General features: G+C 48.3%; 2 protein-coding genes across 2 annotated transcripts in view; one reads left to right on the top strand and one right to left on the bottom strand.

The window, feature by feature from the left end:
* The window catches only part of PNKD (PNKD metallo-beta-lactamase domain containing), a 45,045-nt gene extending 31,402 nt beyond the window's left edge, over positions 1-13,643 (bottom strand). Inside the window, exon 1 of the mRNA XM_081935833.1 lies at positions 13,420-13,643. Within this exon, the coding sequence (XP_081791959.1) occupies positions 13,420-13,580 (161 nt within the window). The 5' untranslated portion in view covers positions 13,581-13,643. The remainder of the gene's footprint in view (positions 1-13,419) is intronic.
* Positions 13,644-15,353: 1,710 nt separating this feature from the next.
* CATIP (ciliogenesis associated TTC17 interacting protein) overlaps positions 15,354-18,742 on the top strand; it is a 32,159-nt gene continuing 28,770 nt past the window's right edge. Inside the window, exons 1-2 of the mRNA XM_081948261.1 lie at positions 15,354-15,440; positions 15,599-15,690. The gene's annotated coding sequence lies outside the window, so the exon portion shown is untranslated. The remainder of the gene's footprint in view (positions 15,441-15,598; positions 15,691-18,742) is intronic.

The raw sequence follows: 18,742 nt of genomic DNA, 5'->3' as shown, positions 1-18,742 counted from the left end.
AAGCTGGGACAAGTAACAGGAGCTCACTCCCTTACGTGGTGCTGAGGATTAGAACGGCCAAACTGCCGACACAAGCTCAGTGTCACTGAACCACCACATCCCTAATGTGCCCATGCCACCTAGTAAATGTGTGGCCAAGGTTTCCCAATTCAGCCTTGGAGTTATAATAAGCTTGCATTGGAGATAAGCACACAATTCAATCCTATCACCATGCAGACAAGCTAGTAGTCTAACTTCTAACTAAGTTCAATCAAGTTATCACAGTAAGCTTCATGTAGCAAATAGTATGTAATATACTTTCCAGAACCAAATCAGTGAATACAAACACACCCTTTGTTTCTGCGAGTTCTGTAGCAGGAAAGAAGTTAAAGAAACACTGTGAACTTTTTTCCCCTCAAAAGCTTATAATTCCTTGGAGTTTCCTCATCACGGGGGATTTCTCATTATTTGCTTTAAAAGCCCAGATGGCTAATTTACGGGAAGGATGTGATAGAAGAAGGAAGAAACCAACTGCACTCAGGGGCCAAGCAGTGGAAGGAACCAAATGAATGAGATAAGCAATGGTATGATAGAGGCCATGTGTAGGAATGATGAGGAATAAAACCGTGGATAAGGAGCCCAGAAAAACAGATAAGGCATGTGGAAAAGATCACATGCATTTAATGGGGAAAAAAACAACCAGGAGGAAGAAAAAGAACGTTGGTCTTACCTGAACGTTTTTTTCTGGAGTAGTGGAGGGAGGGGTCACAGCAGGGTTAACACAGCCTGATTGGTCCATTTGACTGAGAGAAAACTTCTTAACCTTCGCCTTCTCCCGTTGGTTCCCAGTTTCCGCGATGTCACGGCCAGCATCTGCAAGCAAACACAAAACAAGGACAAGCCCCCCCGGGGCCTCCCGATTCTACACCTCCTGGACCCTGTCTGACTAACTAGGGCGGGAAATGTGACCCCTCCCTCCACTACTCCAGAAAAAAACGTTCAGGTAAGACCAACGTTCTTTTTCCAGTAGAGTGGAGGGAGGGGTCACAGCAGGGACATACCCACGCTACGTCCCCGGGCGGGCAGACTGGGTCCCAGGTGAGGAATCGGCCACCACCCTCTGAAGGACCCTCCGGCCAAAAGATGCCTCAGCCGAGGCATAAGAATCCAAACGATAGTGCCTAATAAAAGGAGTGGGGGAGGCCCAAGCGGCCGCCCTACAAATATCCTCGAAGGGTGCCCTGGTGGCCCAGGCCGCCGAAGTAGCGGCACTGCGGGTGGAGTGCGCAGTGATCCCCGATGGGGGAGTCTTCCCAGAAGCTCCGTAAGCCTCAAGTATGGCCAACCTAATCCATCGTCCGATGGTGGAAGAAGAAACCTTGCATCCTAACGAGCCTGGGCGAAAGGAAACAAATAATGCCTCCGTCCTCCTAATGCCCTCAGTTCGCTTTAGGTAAATGCGAACAGCCCGGCGAACATCCAGCTTATGCCACACTAACTCCCGCTCCCTTGAGGGATTGGGACAAAAATTCGGGAGTACGACCTCCTGGGCCCTGTGAAACTGTGAATTCACCTTCGGAATGAACGAAGGATCCAAACGAAGGACCACCCTGTCCTGGTGTATAACACACAAGTCACTGCGTGAAGAAAGGGCCCCCAACTCTGAAATGCGCCTGGCCGATGTAATGGCCACTAAAAACACCACCTTAAGGGTAAGCAGACGCATGTGTACCGTCCTAAGTGGCTCGAACGGGGAGCTCGTCAGAGCCTGGAGAACCAGGGTCAGATCCCAGGTCGGAAACCTATGGACCGGAGGTGGACGGATGTTAGCCGCCCCCTTCAGGAAACGCTTAATCAGAGGAGAACGGGAAAGGGTGAGGGAACCCTCCCCCCCCAGAATGGTGGCTAAGGCCGCCACCTGACGCCGGAGCGTATTATGCGACAAGCCGTCCTCCAACCCCTTTTGGAGGAACTCCAACACGTTTGGAACGGTAGCTCTAGAAGGATCCAACCCCAAAGGGATACACCACTTCGCAAACGCTTTCCATGTGGCATTGTAAATCCTAACCGTGGACGGCCTCCTAGACGCCTCTAAGGTGGCTATAACTCCCGATGACAGTCTCTGCCCCCTCAGGACCCTCCGTTCAAGAGCCATGCGGTCAGATGGAGCCACTGAGGCCCTGGGTGATGCAAAGCCCCCTGACTCAGAACGACCTCCCCCGGGGGAATCCTCCAGGGGTCTGCTACCGACAGCTGGACCAGGTCCGCGAACCAGGGTCTCCTCGGCCAGTAAGGGGCTAACAGGATAACGAGAGCCCTCTCTGTGACTATCTTCCCTATCGTACGGGGAACGAGGGGAAGGGGAGGAAAGGCATAAAGAAGGCCCGGGGGCCACCGGCTCCTGAGAGCATCCGCTCCTTCCGCCGACGGGGACTGGAACCGGGTAAAGAACCGGGGCAGCTGAGCGTTGTCGGGAGAGGCGAACAGATCCACCAGAGGCGTGCCGAACCTGCTGCATATCTTCTGAAACAACTCCGGGCCCAGTTGCCACTCGCCATCGTCTAGGGTTGTGCGACTCAGCCAATCCGCCTGAAGATTGGACACTCCTGAGATGTGCTCCGCCACTATGGAGGCTAAGTGTCTCTCCGCCCACAGGCCCAACAACTGCGCCTCTCGCCAGAGAGAACGCGAGCGGGTGCCCCCCTGGCGATTGACATGGGCCTTCGTCGCCACATTGTCCGTAAGCAGGAGGACATGGTGCCCCCGCAGGTGATGACGAAAAGTCCGTAGGGCAAGTCTCGCGGCTTTCAGCTCCAGCCAATTGATGTTGTGGCGGAGATCCGAGGCAGACCAACGTCCCTGGGTCATGTCGGAGTCCATCACGGCCCCCCAGCCGAAGAGGCTGGCATCCGTCGTCACGGTGACTCTCTCGGGCTCCCAAAAGCAAGCCCCCTGTTGCAGCGCCGGGGACATCCACCACTGAAGAGATAGTCTCACCTCCGCTGGTAGAGGAACTGGCCGCAAGGAGTTGCTCATCATCCTTCTCTGGACCGGGATCAAGGCCCACTGGAGAGGCCGCAGATGGAGCCGGGCCCAGGGCACTATCCCTATGCAAGAGACCATCTTCCCCAGAAGTTGAGACAAGGTCAGGATGGAAACAGACCTTCTTTTTTGTACGGAGGAGACCAGCTGGCGCAGGCTGGACAAGCGTTCTGGAGACAGGCGGACCCTCCCTGACTCGGAATCTATCACTGTCCCTAAGTGTAGGATCTGCCGGGATGGGGATAGGTGGCTCTTGGGGAAGTTCACGGAAAACCCCAACGCCTGAAGCCAACGGATCGTCAGCCGAAGATCCGACTTGGCTCTGGATAGGGACCCCGCCTGAACGAGAACGTCGTCCAAGTAGCACTGAAGTCTCACCGGAATGGAACGCAGGTAAGCCGCCAGTGCTGCCAGGACCTTGGTGAATGTCCGCGGAGCTGAGGCCAAACCGAACGGGAGAGCCCGGTATTGGTAATGCCTGCCCCGGTGAGAAAACCTGAGATAACGCCGGTGGGACTGAAGGATGGGAACGTGGAGATAGGCCTCCGTCAAGTCTACTGAGGCCATGTAATCCCCCCTCCGAATGCCCTGCAGAATCGATTTCAGGGACGCCATCTTGAACCGCCTGTATACTAAGTAGCGGTTCAGGCGTTTCAGGTTGAGAATCGCCCTCCAACCCCCCGAGGATTTTGGAACTACGAACAGGTGGGAGTAGTAGCCCAGACCCCTCTCCTGCTCCGGAACGACCTCCACCGCCCTGATTTCTAGCAGATGGGCGACCGCGAGGTCCATGAGGAGACGTCGCTTCGGATCCCGGGCCGGGGGAAAAACCTTGAAAAAACTTGGGGGATTGGAGAGGAATTCTAACCTTAGGCCGTGGCGAACGGTCGCCCTGACCCAACCGTCTGACGTGATCCGATCCCACTCGTCCGCATACAGTGCCAGGCGGCCTCCGATGGGATGACTCGGGTTTGAGTCATTTCCCTCTGCGGAAGGGGCGGCCGCCCCCCCCACGAAAGGGCCGCTTGGACTGCGGCTGAAATCTAGAACGGTCCTGAAACCCCTGTCTGTTGAATGACCTGTCCTGCCTGTACGGTTGGTATCGCTGGTCCTGATCCCTGTCATAAGACTTGAACTGGGGCCTGCGATAGGGGTGACTACGTGACTCTGCCTTCTTGGTGGATGTAGGCATGACTTTCTTTTTATCTTTATTCTCCACCAAAATCGGATCCAAGGAAGCTCCAAACAAGTTTGGACCCTCAAAGGGAGCCGCTACTAGATCCCACTTGGCTTTATAGTCTATCTGCCAGTTCCTGAGCCATAGGAGCCTACGAGAGGCCACCGAGGTGGCCAAAGCACTAGAACCAAATCTAACAGCGTCTAGGGTCGCATCAGCCGAATACTGACACGCTGCCATTATTTTAGCTAAATCCTGGTGTACGCGCTCATCCTGGATCGGAATTCGATCCTGAAGCTGGCGGAGCCACATGACCGTGGTGCGGTTGAAGTACGAAGCAGCAGCCGCTGCCCGCACCGCCCAAGCTGAGGCCTTAAAATTTTTACGTAAGGTGAGCTCCGCCCTCTTGTCTTCTGGCTTGAGTTTGTCAGCTGCGTCCCCTGAGACCACTGGGGAAGAGGAGACTAAAGCTGCTATGGGCTGATCTACAACTGGGAGCTGAATAGCCTGCACAAAAGACTTTTCCATGTTATAGGCGCGACGGTCGTTGCTGCCAGGTGGGGAAAAATTAGAAGGACGGGCCCATTGGCTAGTAGCTACCTCTAAGAAAAGAGGAGGGGCAGGAATCTCCTCTTTATTAGTGGCCGTCGCTGAGAACATGACCATGTCTGGATCCGTGGGCGGTGGGACCGTGGGGTCCCCCGTGCCCACCTTGGTGGTTCTCCTAGCCTTCTTGAGTAATGGCTTGAACATGGCCTGGAGGAAAAGGTTAGAAGAGCGAGGCAGCTCAGGGGCCGCATCTTCCTCCTCAGAGAACCCCCAATCATCCCTCCGTGCTTCCCCCCTAGAGGAAACCTCACTCATGAGGGAAGGAGAGGAAGCCCTAGATCTGGACCTACTAAAGGGAGTAACTCGACTGTGATGGGAAGGCCTGTCCCTTTGAGCAATGCCCCTAGAGATGGCTGCAGAAATAATCCTTTTGAGATTCTCAGGAAGGTGTTCTAGATCCTCCTCATCACCTTCAGTATCATAATCTGGAGCCACGTAGGCCCTGCTGGATTTCCTACCCCTAATGGGACCTGCAGAGGTGCCTTCCAATGGGTCCCCCCTATCTGCCTCTCTAGTCCCCAGGGAAACAGAAGGAGAGCGAGGGCCCCCCCGCTGCTGACTCCTATCCGATCTATCTGAGGAAGCAGAGGAAGAAGAGGAAGGGCTGAACCCCCTGGCCACAGGTGGGGAAGGGCAGGAAGCCACGGGGCGTGGAGATCTGGATCTAGGCCCAGGATCCCGGGCCTGTCTTTTCTCCGCTCTTTCGATGACCTTCTCTATAGCCCTGGATCGCCTGAGCTCATCCCTTTGCAGAGCTCTGGAAGGTCTTTCCTCTGCTGAAGGCCTAGAAGCCCGAGGCCTAACAGGGGGAGTGGGCTCAGCCTTATCATCGCCTGCCTGAGATGGTAAGGCCTGCTGAGCCTCTGTTCTATCCGCCATCGCCCCACTCACGTGCACCAAATAAATTTGAGACAGGAACAGCCCTTCAGCTGGTGGGAATCGCCTGCTCCGGGCCTCCGGTAGACAACAAACAGCACGGCCACGTTGTATTCAGCCTCTCCGTGCTGCAATGCCCAGACACGTGATTCAAAATGGCTGCCGGCTTCTTTGGGCGGTCCCTGGCCAAAGCGCGCCTAAAAATGGCCGCCGACCTCGCCCTTCGCTTCCTCTGGCTGCGGGCGGCCGTTTGCACGCTCGCCGCCCCCAGCGGCACCAAAGCAAGGCACTGGAGCTCCTACTCACCGGGAGACCTCCAAATCCCAGAAAAAACGGCCCCGCGCCGTCGCCGCAGGCTGTAACCGGCCCCGGACTGTGCGAAATTCAAAATGAAGCCGATTTGTCGCTTTCGCGCTGAAAAGCCCCGGCGCGCTGCGACTTTCACTAAAAGGCATGTGTGCATAGCCGTAGGGTCGCCCGGCACGCCCGAGACACCAGGCATCAGACCGGAGCGACCTTCTAAGCGGGGGGAGGAAGCCAGCGCCCCCCCCCTGCAGAATCTCTCAGCCTTCTAAGGGCAGCCAACAACAGCCCTGCAAGGCAGACCCACTACAAAAAATACATTTTCTAAAGGTAACCAAATTAAAATTTCTAAATTTAATCAAGATCAATTAACATACATTGACTAACTAGAAAACCTACTAGGAACCAAACCTGAGTCTTGGACCTTGACTGAGAGGAAACTGGGAACCAACGGGAGAAGGCGAAGGTTAAGAAGTTTTCTCTCAGTCAAATGGACCAATCAGGCTGTGTTAACCCTGCTGTGACCCCTCCCTCCACTCTACTGGAAAACTGGGATGGGATATCTTGCCCATCCTTGCAATAGTTCCAAATGGAATCATCCTTTGTTACTTTTTAAACAACGAAAAGAGCTTATACCGGTAGTCCTTGACATACAACAGTTTGTTTAGTGATCGTTTGAAGTTACAATGGCATTGAAAGTGATATGACCATTTTTCACATCTACAACCATTGCAGCATCCCCATTGTCACATGATTTACATTCAGGTGCTTGGCCACTGGTTCATATTTATGACGGTTGCAGCATCCTGGAGTCATGTGATCAGCTTCACTTATCAACCGTGCTACTACTAACTTAACAACTACAGTGATGCTTTTAGCAAATGTGGCAAGAAAGGTCGTAAAATGGGGCAAAACTTACTTAACACATTTTTCACTTAGCAACAAACATTTTGGGCTCAATTGTGGTCGTAATTCAAGGACTACCTGCATTAAGGCAGTCCCCATTTCTCGTGCATTTTTCAAAGGAGAAAAAAAATGCAGGTTCCATTTGGTGCTACATCCAGTCAATCATGCAAATCTTATCCCACTTTAACTTTAACTTTAATTTGATTTCTAGACCGCCCCTCTCCCAGAAGGGACTCGTGGCGGTGTACAGTCATATTAAAAACAGTAATATATACAATATAAATATAAAATAAATAAATATAGGGCTGGAGGAGGTAGCCATAGTTTACTGTACAATTTTAGTTAAAGTTAGATTAAAACATTTTAGAAATTTAAAAATACATTAAAAACACCCCTAAAAACTATCCCAAGGTAAAAATATTTGCCAGGAGGTATGGGTAGGATTATAAATGGGCCAGGCCAGCTAGTTGGAACAGGTGGGTCTTAAGTTTTTGTCGGAAGGAGCGGAGGTCGGTAGTAGTTCTAATATCGGGGGGGAGGTCATTCCAGAGGGTTGGGCCCATCACAGAGAAGGCTCTACTCCTAGGCGCCGCCCGTTGGCATTGCTTGGTGGACGGCACCCGGAGGAGTCCCTCTCTGTGAATACACAGTGCATTCTTTTTAATTTTTACTACTAGGCTCTTCTCTAGCTAGTTGGGAAAACTAGGTACATCTAGCGATATTAAATAACAGAACACAAGCTCTGAATATTCTGCTCGAAATGAACATCGTCTTTTCTTTGAATGGATAGGAACCTTTAATTTACTAGAAAGCACAGCTGAACTCTTTTAATATGATGTTGATAAAGGTATTACGGGGATCACAACATGAGTAGAAAAGGGATTTAAGTATATCGTTCAAAACATTACGGAAACACTCTTTCAGATTACCGGTACTTATTTATAAAATAAAGGTTCCCATTTATATAATGAAGGGCTTGTAAGAGCTGAGCAGCTGATGGAAAATATGTCAGACCAAATCAGAGGAAAATAAACATGAAGTCATGCAGATTCAGATAGGGATAGTTTTTCTACGGGATTACATTTCTTGACTAATAATACATCTTTAATTAGTTTTCCTCAAGCTGGTGAACTAGAGAAGTGCTGAATTGTTATTGTAAACATTCCCAGGGAAGATACCCAGCATGTGGGAAGATGGGTGTTGCAATACCATATTACTGGAGAGAAACTGGATAGGACTAGCCATCTTAAAATGCCGTTCATGACAGCAATACACTACAATACAATCAAATGGATATACAATCAGATTCCATGCACTCTGCAGACAGCCAATATCAAGAGGATGTAAAACAAAAAACAAAAACACACACCACCTTTTATTCTAAGCAAAAGGAACAATTGTTCAAATGTACTCGATGAACCAGTGAAGAAATCTGTTCTCTAGAGGAACAGAGGAGGTAGTGACTGGCAAACTACTTAGTAAACCAACACTTATAAACCCTTATATAAAAAAAAACCAGCTGGTTTGTACATTATACCATGTGCAGCAGTTGCTTTCAAGCTGTGTTTTTGATCCTGGCCTGTAGAAACAACTCTGCATCCAAGGTAATGGTCAGATAAGCAGGCACCAGACTGACCTGTCAATAGATGAAGTCCAAAGTACACATGAACACTCCTAGGAAAAACCCGCCCATTGCAGGAATTTTTATGAAAACACATAGAAGACAACTCCCCAAATGAGCACAGAACTGGAATATAGGTAGTCCTCGACTTACAACAGTTCATTCAGTGACCATTCAAAGTTACAACAGCCTGCCAAAGGAGAAGTCCAATTCAAAGGAGAAGTCCAATTCACTTAACCACTGCAGTGATTCACTTAATAACTGTGGCAAAATTCACTTAACAAGTGTCTCACTTAGCAACATAAATGTAGGGCTCAATTGTGGTCATAAGTCAAGGACTGCCTGTACAGATAATTCTGCTTGAATAGCTAAACACATCTCCACTTGGTTTCCAACAATTATCTATAAAGCAGGAAGACAAGAGTCTAATGCAGAGGTGACAGCTTCCTAAACTGCACGTAGAGCCGTGGTGGTTAAAATACAGTATTGCAAGCAAACTCAGCTCACTCCCAGCAGTTTCATCCCAACCGTCTCAAGGTTAACTCAGGCTTCCATCCTTCCAAGGTAGGTAAAATGAGGACCCAGATTGTTGGGGGCAATATGCTGACTCTGTAAACTGCTCAGAGGGGGCTGCAAAGCACTGTGAAGCAGTATATAAGTCGAAGTGCTATTGCTACTATCGCTAGTTTAATTTATTGGCTTTCTTCTCTTTTCCTTCCCTTCTCAATTTAAATATATTAAAAAAGGAATGTCACTCTGCAAGAAAAAAATACCTATGACTCAATAATACATCTGACATCTCCCTTTTCATTAAGCCAGAGGCTTAAGGATGGAGATTTCACTAAGATTATGCTTTAAGTCAAAGCCAGTTTCCTAATCTCCGGAAAATTATTCTCAGAATAATAAGCCTACAAAGAACTATGTTCAAGTTTGAAATCCCCACCTTAGGACACATACAGGTAGATCTCAATTTACGCCACAATTGAGCCTGGAATTTTGGTTATAACTTGTTGTGGTCATCAATTGAGTCACCAAATGACCAGATTTTATTTTACAATTTTTTTAATGTCAATCATGAAACAAATCACACAGTTGTAATTACTTGGTCCTAAGTCTGAATCCAGCTTATCGAATGGGTGTTCTTTGCTAGAAAACAACAAAAAACTCACAAAATATGATCATGTGACCATAGAATGCTGCAACGGTGATAATGCTAGCTGGTTGCCAAGCACCCAAAATGTTGTCACAGGCCCACAGGAGTGTTTCACCAGTCATAACTTTGAGGATGGTTCATAAATAAATTTTTGAGTCCATCGTAACTTTGAATGGTTGTTAAGCAACCGGCCATAAGTCAAAAACTACCTATATAAGTCTATGAATCCTTTGCGCCATAAGCCCAAAATGTAGGATGTAAACATAGATTCATACACTGGTAATTTGGAGGCGATCAGCAGAGAGATCTGACTTTGCAATAAAAATCAAACTAAAATACCTTTCAGGAAAGGCAAAGAATCATGCTCATTAGATTCCCTGGCAATACTTCCTACCTAGATGATATGCGATTTACATACATAAATATTTATAAATATTTTCAGCCTTTTGTGCCCCATCATTTTTCATCTGGGCTTCTCTGAGGTCACAGTTTTGCAACTTGTACTAGTGTGGCAGGAGGAGAAAGGAACTAAACCCTAAGATTGAAGAGATGACGTTGCTCAAACAATAACCCTAACCTGGAACCAACAACTCAGCTATCTTACTGAAATTGATCAATATCTAGATGTAAAACGAAGTTGGTGGCAGTCCTTGCTGACTTAGACTGACCTTGAAAAAGCTAAGCAAATTGATATTTTGGATGGGAGACCAATAAGAAATCCTAGGGCTGTAGGAAGTCAACAAATACTCAAAGCAGTAGCAAATCATTCCCATCTTATTGTCAAAAACACTAGGAGTCAAGATTGAGTTAAGGATAACAACCATATTATGGATAAAATGCTACCTTGGAACTTCATACATACTACTCATATTTCAGGAATGTCTATAGAGATTCTCAATCATCCAGGCCCCGGTTGTCCCAAAGGTACTTTTTCCAAAAGGCAACTAAACTTTCTTGCTTTTTTTCTTTCAAAACATTTCATTATGAGAATATGAAAAAGTTCATATTCTGGACAAAGATACTAGCTTGAAAGAGGGGTCAAAGAGGCCATCTGTGTTAAAACGGAACAGCCCTTCCTTAACAGAGGGGGAGGGACATGACACCACCTATCTCCTTTCTGCGACCCTTTCAGAAGTCCCAAGAAGGTTTCACACCTGTTTACACTCTGATTCGGGTGACTTTGAGGGCACAGATAAAACACCAAGTGGCCTCAACTACTCTCAGAGAGCTAACTACTCATTCTCAGAGTGCTAATGACCAGATGACTGCAAAGAATATAAATATTACCATTCCCCTTCAGTCAGCTAGAACTGAAGAAGCTTCTTGGATAAGAAGCAAAACGTTTTCAAAGGAAAAAACCAATGAAGTCCAGTTGCCTTTTGGCAAAAGCACTTTTGGGACATACTTCAGAAAGGAAGACAGACACAGACACAGAATGCCAACATATAAGCAAACTACCCATACAGTAACAAAATTTCAGTGAATAATTAGAATACAGGAAATTTCTTCTTCGCAAATTTGCTTCTGTAAGATCTGCATCCAATCTCAAGAGTGGGGACTTTTGAGAGAAGATGAAATATGGCTGGAAAATGTTTGGGAGGTTTTTCCTTCACAGATTCTCAAAAAGATATTGTAAATGTACTTGTCTATGTTGGAAGAGCCAGGGACAAAAGATAATTCTGTATTAAGAATTTAAGCGTCCTTCTGGAAGTCATAATTTCTGACTTCCTCCTCTTTGTTCCCAGCAGGATCTGACACTCTCCCTTGAAAGCTAAAAGCTGCCTTCGGTTTTTAGTGAGCTACTGGTATGTATCTCCAACCACCTCCATTTTCAAGTGTCTCTGGTAATGGATGGGTAAGAAAGCGCTTAGAGGTTAGGGGATTTGGGGGCAGTATTCCAAATTCCTGATGGCTCCTGTGTCTTATAATGGAAAATGGTTATTGTTCTGAAACCTAATCTGTAACCATCTATTCAAGGCAATTGGCTTTTTAATCACAGAAGATTCGTAGGAGTGTGAAGAACTATTATTAGAAAAGATGCCTGTTTCTCTGTATCACATGCACAATACATCGGATGCAGTAGAGTTTGCAATGCTTTTTCCTCCGCAGAGGCCGTGGCCTTGTTTTATGTAAGCAAGCATTCTGCTCACTTGGTACTCCTTGGAATATCAGTCTTATCTTGACAGTTTGAGCTTTCTCACCATCTCTTCTCCCTCTGTCAAACTGTGACTTAAATGTATTCCACCGGGCTCTAAATTCAGCATTAAACTTTACTCCCCATTTATTTATTTTTGACATAAAATGATTACAAGGATCAGAATTTGGAGCTAAAGGTTTAATAAAGCATAGGCCGGTTTAGAGATTAAAGTCACTGATGAACCATTTACTATCTGTATGATTCACACAATGATTTTCTGGCATTTTAAAGCCGGTTTCCAGGGCTCCACATGGAAGTACTAAGGGGTCGGCTCAGACATTCATACATTCATACATTCATACATACATACATACATACATACATACATACATAATCAGACTCTTCCCTACGGAGGTCCCTGGAAGAGAGGGAAATGCGTTTATGCTAAATGGCAAAAAAGGGAGAACAGCACAGTAATGCTATTGTTATTTTTTCTTTTCAATGACAGGCATTTCCAGAAAACACGCTCGTCATGCTCCAACTCTTTCAGAAAAAAAAACCACCAAAAAGCAACCGCCGTAGGCAAAAAAAAAAATTCCCACAAAAGTTGCGCACAGCAGAATCTCGTCCTTTTTAACTTTCGATTTGGGAGGAGGGAAACAGACACCCAGGGTATTGTATGCCGCCTCCCCGCGACCCTTTTGGGAGCGAGCTACTTGCGCAAAGCCACCGATTACGCACGCAGAGGCTCGGATCCCGGTGTTCCTTTGATGCGCAGGCATCCATCATGTCTAACCAACCCAGCCCCCGCACTAGGCTTGCTCCTAGAAGTACCCACACCTGCGGTACAAGCGTGTCTTTCCCGGCCGCAAAGCAAACGCCGGCAGTATCTTACACCGGCTTAAATCTAATCTCTGCCTTGCAAGAGCGTCGCGGTCGGCCTCGTCTCCGCTTCTGGGTGCTGGAACGCCCCTGGACAAGGTTGCTGTTCCAATCCCACAACCCAATCTCCGTGAACCCTTGCAAGCAGCTCCGTCCCTATTGACTTATCGTTCCTTTCGCCCATTACGAGACCCGCCGAATCGCTGCTCCACGTTCCTTATGCAAAAGCCAGTTAATCCCCCCGCGCAGGCGCACACAAACTCTTGCGCACCACAACCACAATTAAACAGACTGTCCTCTCCCCGAGACTGAAGCAAATGCTACGGGTACGCATCCTTTTAGGATCGAAGCAGATGTAACCCCGCTGAACCCAAAGCACGAAGCCCTTGGAACAATGACTTCAGCTGTCTCGTTGCAGCCTGAAAAGAAGCAGACAAAATTCGACCCGCATATATCCCGGCTATTCTAGCCAGGCTGCAAAAAAAATCCGCAGAAAGAACTCTTGGTTGCCATTTAGCGGCCGCCCTGGTTTTTGCGATTCAGATCTGGTAGATCTCCGTTTCAAGCTCCCCGACCATCCAAGCCAAGTCCTTTCCAGTTGCAGCGGACCGCGGGATACACCTTGTCAGCCCAAGAATGTGCTTAAGTCCCAGAGCACGTTCTTGTAGTAGCCACTACGAAAAAGATACACGCACACCCGCCTCCCTTTATGCTCCGGTTCCCCCTCGACTTACCCAATGCGGAACAGCAGGGGACCCGCCAAAGCCATGGGCATCAGCGGGGAATGCTGCCTGTTCCCGCAGCGGTGAAAGGCGTAGCTCAAGGCCCGGCGACCCGAAACGGCGAGTGCGGTTACCAGAGCCCAAATCCACAGCAACCAAGCCAGCCAAGCCATGCTCCGCGGAGGGGGCACGACAAGCCTCCAACCCGCCCCGCTGGCTTTAAAGCAGCCCTCCCTCCCATCTCCCGCACCGAACACTCGGGACCCGCCCCCTCGGATCACCGAGGATTTCGCAGCCGAAGCGCGTGGCCGCCGCTTTCCTTTCACCACCGCCAGGCGCCGCGATTGCGGAGGATCCACGCTCAACACCGCCCTGCCCGGTTATCTGCAGCATAGGTAGCCCACGATCGAGCGTGGCTTTCGCTGGCTTGAAGCTGCCTTTACTGTGGAGCTAGATCCACGAGAGAGTAGCAGGGGGAGATGGGTGCGCGTATGCTGTAGCATGCAAAGAAGCGGGTTGTTTTGGTTCCGTGAGCCTCTGCCAATGCCAACTCCTGGTTGGCCTGATGGGAATTGAAGTCCAGACTTTCTGAAGGCTCTCAGACTTCCAAGCCATGAGACGTATGGTATCTGGAAAATGCACATTTTATGCCCTTGTAAAAGGCGTTCGTTTCAGCAATTTCGAATATGGATTATAGCAGGGGTCTATAGGACCAGTGGCTCAAAGGCTGAGCTTGTCGATCAGAAAGGTGGGCAGTTCGGCGGTTTGAATCCCTAACGGAGTGAGCTCCCATTACTTGTCCCAGCTTCTGCCAACCTAGCAGTTCGAAAGCATGTAAAAATGCAAGTAGAAAAATAGGCCACATGACCACAGAGAGAAGCGCTGGCTCTTCAGCTTAGAAACGGAGATGAGTACTGCCCCCTAGAGTCAGGAATGACTAATACGGATGTGCTGGGGGAAACCTTTACCTTTACCTTTACCTTATAGGACCAATTCATTGCACAAATTCACCAAAGTATACTTGATCTTCCCTTAGAAATAAGCCCCATTTGAGGGATCCTTGGTGTTGGCTTGGTTTTCTTGGAGACGTTACTCAAACTAGGTAATTTAGTTTGAGTAATGAAATGCCTGCAATAAAACAACCAAGCTCAAGAGAGCACCAAGGACTCCCTCATATCAAGCCTGATCATATCTGATCACCATCTTTAAAGCGCTCCATGGCATAGGGCCTAGTTACCTGCGGGATCGCATCCTCCCACATACATCCCTGCGGCCAATCCGCTCTCACAGGGAGGGCCTTCTCCTGGTGCCGTCCACGAGGCAATGCCAACGGGCGACACCAAGGAGTAGGGCCTTCTCTGTGATGGGCCCAACCCTCTGGAATGACCTCCCCCACCCCGATATTAGAACCACTACTGACCTCCGCTCCTTCCGACAGAAACTGAAGACACACCTGTTCCGACTGGCTGGTTTGGCATAATTTTAACGTCTACCTCCTGGCATACACATTCTTACTGGTTTTTAGAGGGATATTGTTTTAAATTTAACTTGATATTTTAAACTTTTGTATTGATTTATTTATTAGCTGTACAGTTTGGCATATTTTACCCTCCTCTTATACATGTATTTATATAGTTATTTCTATGTTTTAATCTGTTGTATTTTAATACGGACTGTACACCACCCCGAGTCCCTTTCGGGAGAGGGGGCGGTATATAAACGCTAATAATAATAATAATAATAATAAGAAGAAGAAGAAGAAGAAGAAGAAGAAGAAGAAGAAGAAGCCTGAACTACAAATATTCTCCTTTATTAAGCCCCACTGAATTCAGCATTAAGCTTTTGTCAGAGGCTTTTGAGTAGTTTCATCTCGTTCAGGCAACTTTCATTTTCTTAACTCTCAAACAAGCATACAAGTGCATTCTGCCTCATTTGGGGTATTTTAATTTTGATAATGCATGTATGAACAATGGCATCTGATGAATATTGCAAGCATCTGACATGTGAAGTCTTGTTTAGGAGCATGTTAAAAGGTCTTTTAAATATATACAATTTGTTTCCAAGTTGTGCTTTTGACTAATTTTAAGTTATTTAATCAACTGGGTTTATTTATGAAGAGAGAGAGAGAGAGAGAGAGAGAAAGAGTATTCATCCCTCTATCTTCTGCTCTTTATCTTAGGGCATTTTACAGTTTTGTTATAGGAAGCTGCATTGTGGGATCCTACCTGGTGGAAAGAAGGAGTATGAATATTAAGGAACCCAAAGAAAATTAATTACTGGGAGGTAAAATTGCACTTGCACATACATTAACATTGCCAAATACCTTTAAAGATACAGCTTGTATTGTAATTTTCCCAGTCACCTACATACCTATTGAGAAGTAAGGCTTTCTAAATTGGATTTATTTCCAAATTGCTTTTAGATTACTTGTCTAATTATTTTCCCCACATATTCCTTTATCTCCAAATGCTGTTATTCATGTTTAACTTTGTCACACTTGCACATAAATGCAAAATTTCTGTTCTATATACATACAGTGCTCATAAAAGCTCAATATGATCTAATTGGTTGATGGCGGATTAGAGCTAACATTTTTACATTGATCTTTTCATTATTGCTGTATTATTGAATATGGTTACCTGATTGCTACTGCACTTTTTTAAACTACAAAAATGGAACTATCTTGGGGTAACAAAGAGCCACTGTAACGATGGGAACCATTTCAGCTTTATTTCAATATGAATTACTAATAATACTGCGTAGTATACTATATTACACAGCATATTCAATCCATATAGATTTCCACAGCGAGTCATTGAATTTGGTAATATCAATAAGTATCTCTCTATTGCAAAAGAGGGATCTGTGGTTTGAATCGGTTTATAAAGGATTGAGAGTTGGCATGAAAAACACTCCAGCCATTCCCCAGTGCAAAAGTATCCTGCTTCTATATAATGGAGAAAGCTGCGTGGAAAGCTGTGCTATATGAGTCACAAAATGCTAGAAGCAGAGGAGTTGTGTGATGATGATTGTTGCATTAACTTGGGGATTCCTGAGTGATTCTGATACCCACAGTCTTTTTTTCTTCAGCTCTTTTTAAGAATACAATGCATATTTCTGTTAATTGTTCTCCCTCCTTCCCTCCCATCCCCTCAATACTCAGTAGGGTCCCTGGAGATTATGTTCATTGTCATCCTTTGAATTACTCAAGAAACTCATCAGACTTTAAGAGAGAACAAATTCCAAGGTGGTGAGCAAAGCAGGACTGCTCTGCTACCTCCCAGCTTAGTTTACTTACTGACCACAAAGAAAGAAGTTTTCTGGGTAGTGCAGAATTTAATGGCAGGCTAGTGGATCGCCCCTTCGTTCTTCTTCCGCCACTACACTAACAGGTCTTCTTTTTACTAGCCTGCTAAATGTTGTATACCGGCGAGCCTGGCCAGCAGAGGGCAGTCGAGAGGAGGAGCCCTCTGATTGGCTCAGGCGCGCCGGCCAGCCGGCGGGAGAAATCCTTCGTTTCTATTGGTTCGCCATCTGACAGCTCGTTGTATAAATAGCTGTCAGAAGGCTAGTTTGTGTTCCAGTCAGTTCGTTGTTAATAAATACGTTAGATTACATTTCGCCTCCGTCTCCTCAATCGCGGCTACAACACTGGCGACGAGGACGGGCGATGTGGAACCCTACACCGTGCCTCCAATGGCTTCTCACGCTGCCTTTTCGCCGTTCCGGCCAGAGGCTGAGGCTTGGGAAGCGTTTCTCGAAAGATTCGAGTGCTTCCTCATAGCCCATGATCTCGTCAGCCTCTCACAAGAGCGAAAGCGCGGCATCTTCCTCAATTACTGCAGGGCAGAGATGTTCGCCACCGCCAGAGCTCTCGCTGCTCCAGATCCTGCTCATTCGCTGCCCTGGGACGAACTCCTGGCTCGCCTCAAGCACCACTACGAGCCCACGCCATCCCGTTTTGCCCGACGGCAGTATTTCCGTCGGTGCATTCAAAAAGAGGGCCAAACCATTGCCCAATACGTTGCTGCTCTCCGTGCTGAGGCAAGCCTGTGCGAATTCAGCGACCTGGAAGAGGCGCTGCTGGAGCAGTTCATCTATGGTCTACGAGACGTTAAGCTCCATCACCGCATCCTGGCTAGACCCAAACTGACTTTGAAAATAGCGGTCGATGATGCCAGAGCCTACGAGATGGCTGATCAATCCACCCCGGATTTCAGCCATCTCAGCCAGCACCCTCATGCTGCCTACGTGCCGCCTTCTCCCTACGCGGCGCCTTCCTCGTCCTACGCTCCTTCTACTGCTGCCTCTTTCCGCACCGAGGTCGACCAGACCACCGACCGCCTCCAGACCCTTTCCACCAGGGATGGACGCCAGTGCCTCAGTTGTGGCGGCCGCCACCAACGCTCACAATGCAGACCACAAGCCCCTTTTGGGCATTAATGCGGGGGACCGTCCCACCCACCCCCATTCTCTCCCCCCGCATGTCCCGTTGGGCGGAATTCCTGTCTTCCTACTCCTACACCCTCTCCTACAAGCCTGGCGGCCACATCGCCCACGCTGACGCGTTGAGCCGCTGCCCTCTACCACTTCCTGTCACTGACCCAGCCCCTGTCCACTCTATCTGTCTTCTGCACGACCTCAGCCTGCCCATGTCCGTCTCGGACATCGCGCAGGCCTCCAGAAATGACCCTATTCTTGTCCGCGCCATAGCTGCTGTCACTCAGGATTGGTCCGCGGCCTCCTCTGACCCCCAACTGTCCCCCTTCTTCCGCCGCCGCCTGGAGCTTTCCGTCCTCCAGGATTGCCTCCTGTGGGGCAACCGTGTGGTTGTCCCTTCTTCCTTGCGGCCCGCTGTTCTGTCCCGCCTCCACGACGGCCACCCAGGCATTGTCCGCATGAAGAGCCTCGGCCGCGGCTATGTCTGGTGGCCGTCCATGGACGCCGACATTGCCGCCTTCGTCCAACACTGTCTCCCTTGCCAGCAGGTGCGCGCTGCGCCACCTTCTTCCCCTCCCCGAAAGTGGGAACTCCCTATGGGCCCATGGAGCCGACTCCACGTCGATTTCATGGGGCCCATTGACGGCCGGATCTTCTTCCTCCTGGTGGATGCCTGGTCAAAGTGGGTTGAGCTGTTTCCCATGCCCAGCTCAACCTCCTCGGCCACCATCTGCGTTTTAGATTCGTTATTTAACACCCATGGCCTTCCTGACGTTATCGTTTCCGATAACGGGCCACAATTTTCCTCCGATGAATTTCAGTCCTACCTTGCATCCCTAGGCATCCGTCATGCCCCCGTTGCCCCCTACCACCCTGCGGGCAACGGCCTTGCTGA

Source organism: Natrix helvetica (assembly GCF_964273705.1).
Source record: "Natrix helvetica genome assembly, chromosome: 1".
NCBI lineage: Eukaryota > Metazoa > Chordata > Lepidosauria > Squamata > Natricidae > Natrix > Natrix helvetica.
Note: the sequence above shows the minus strand (reverse complement) of the source record. Positions and strands in the feature narration are given on the sequence as shown.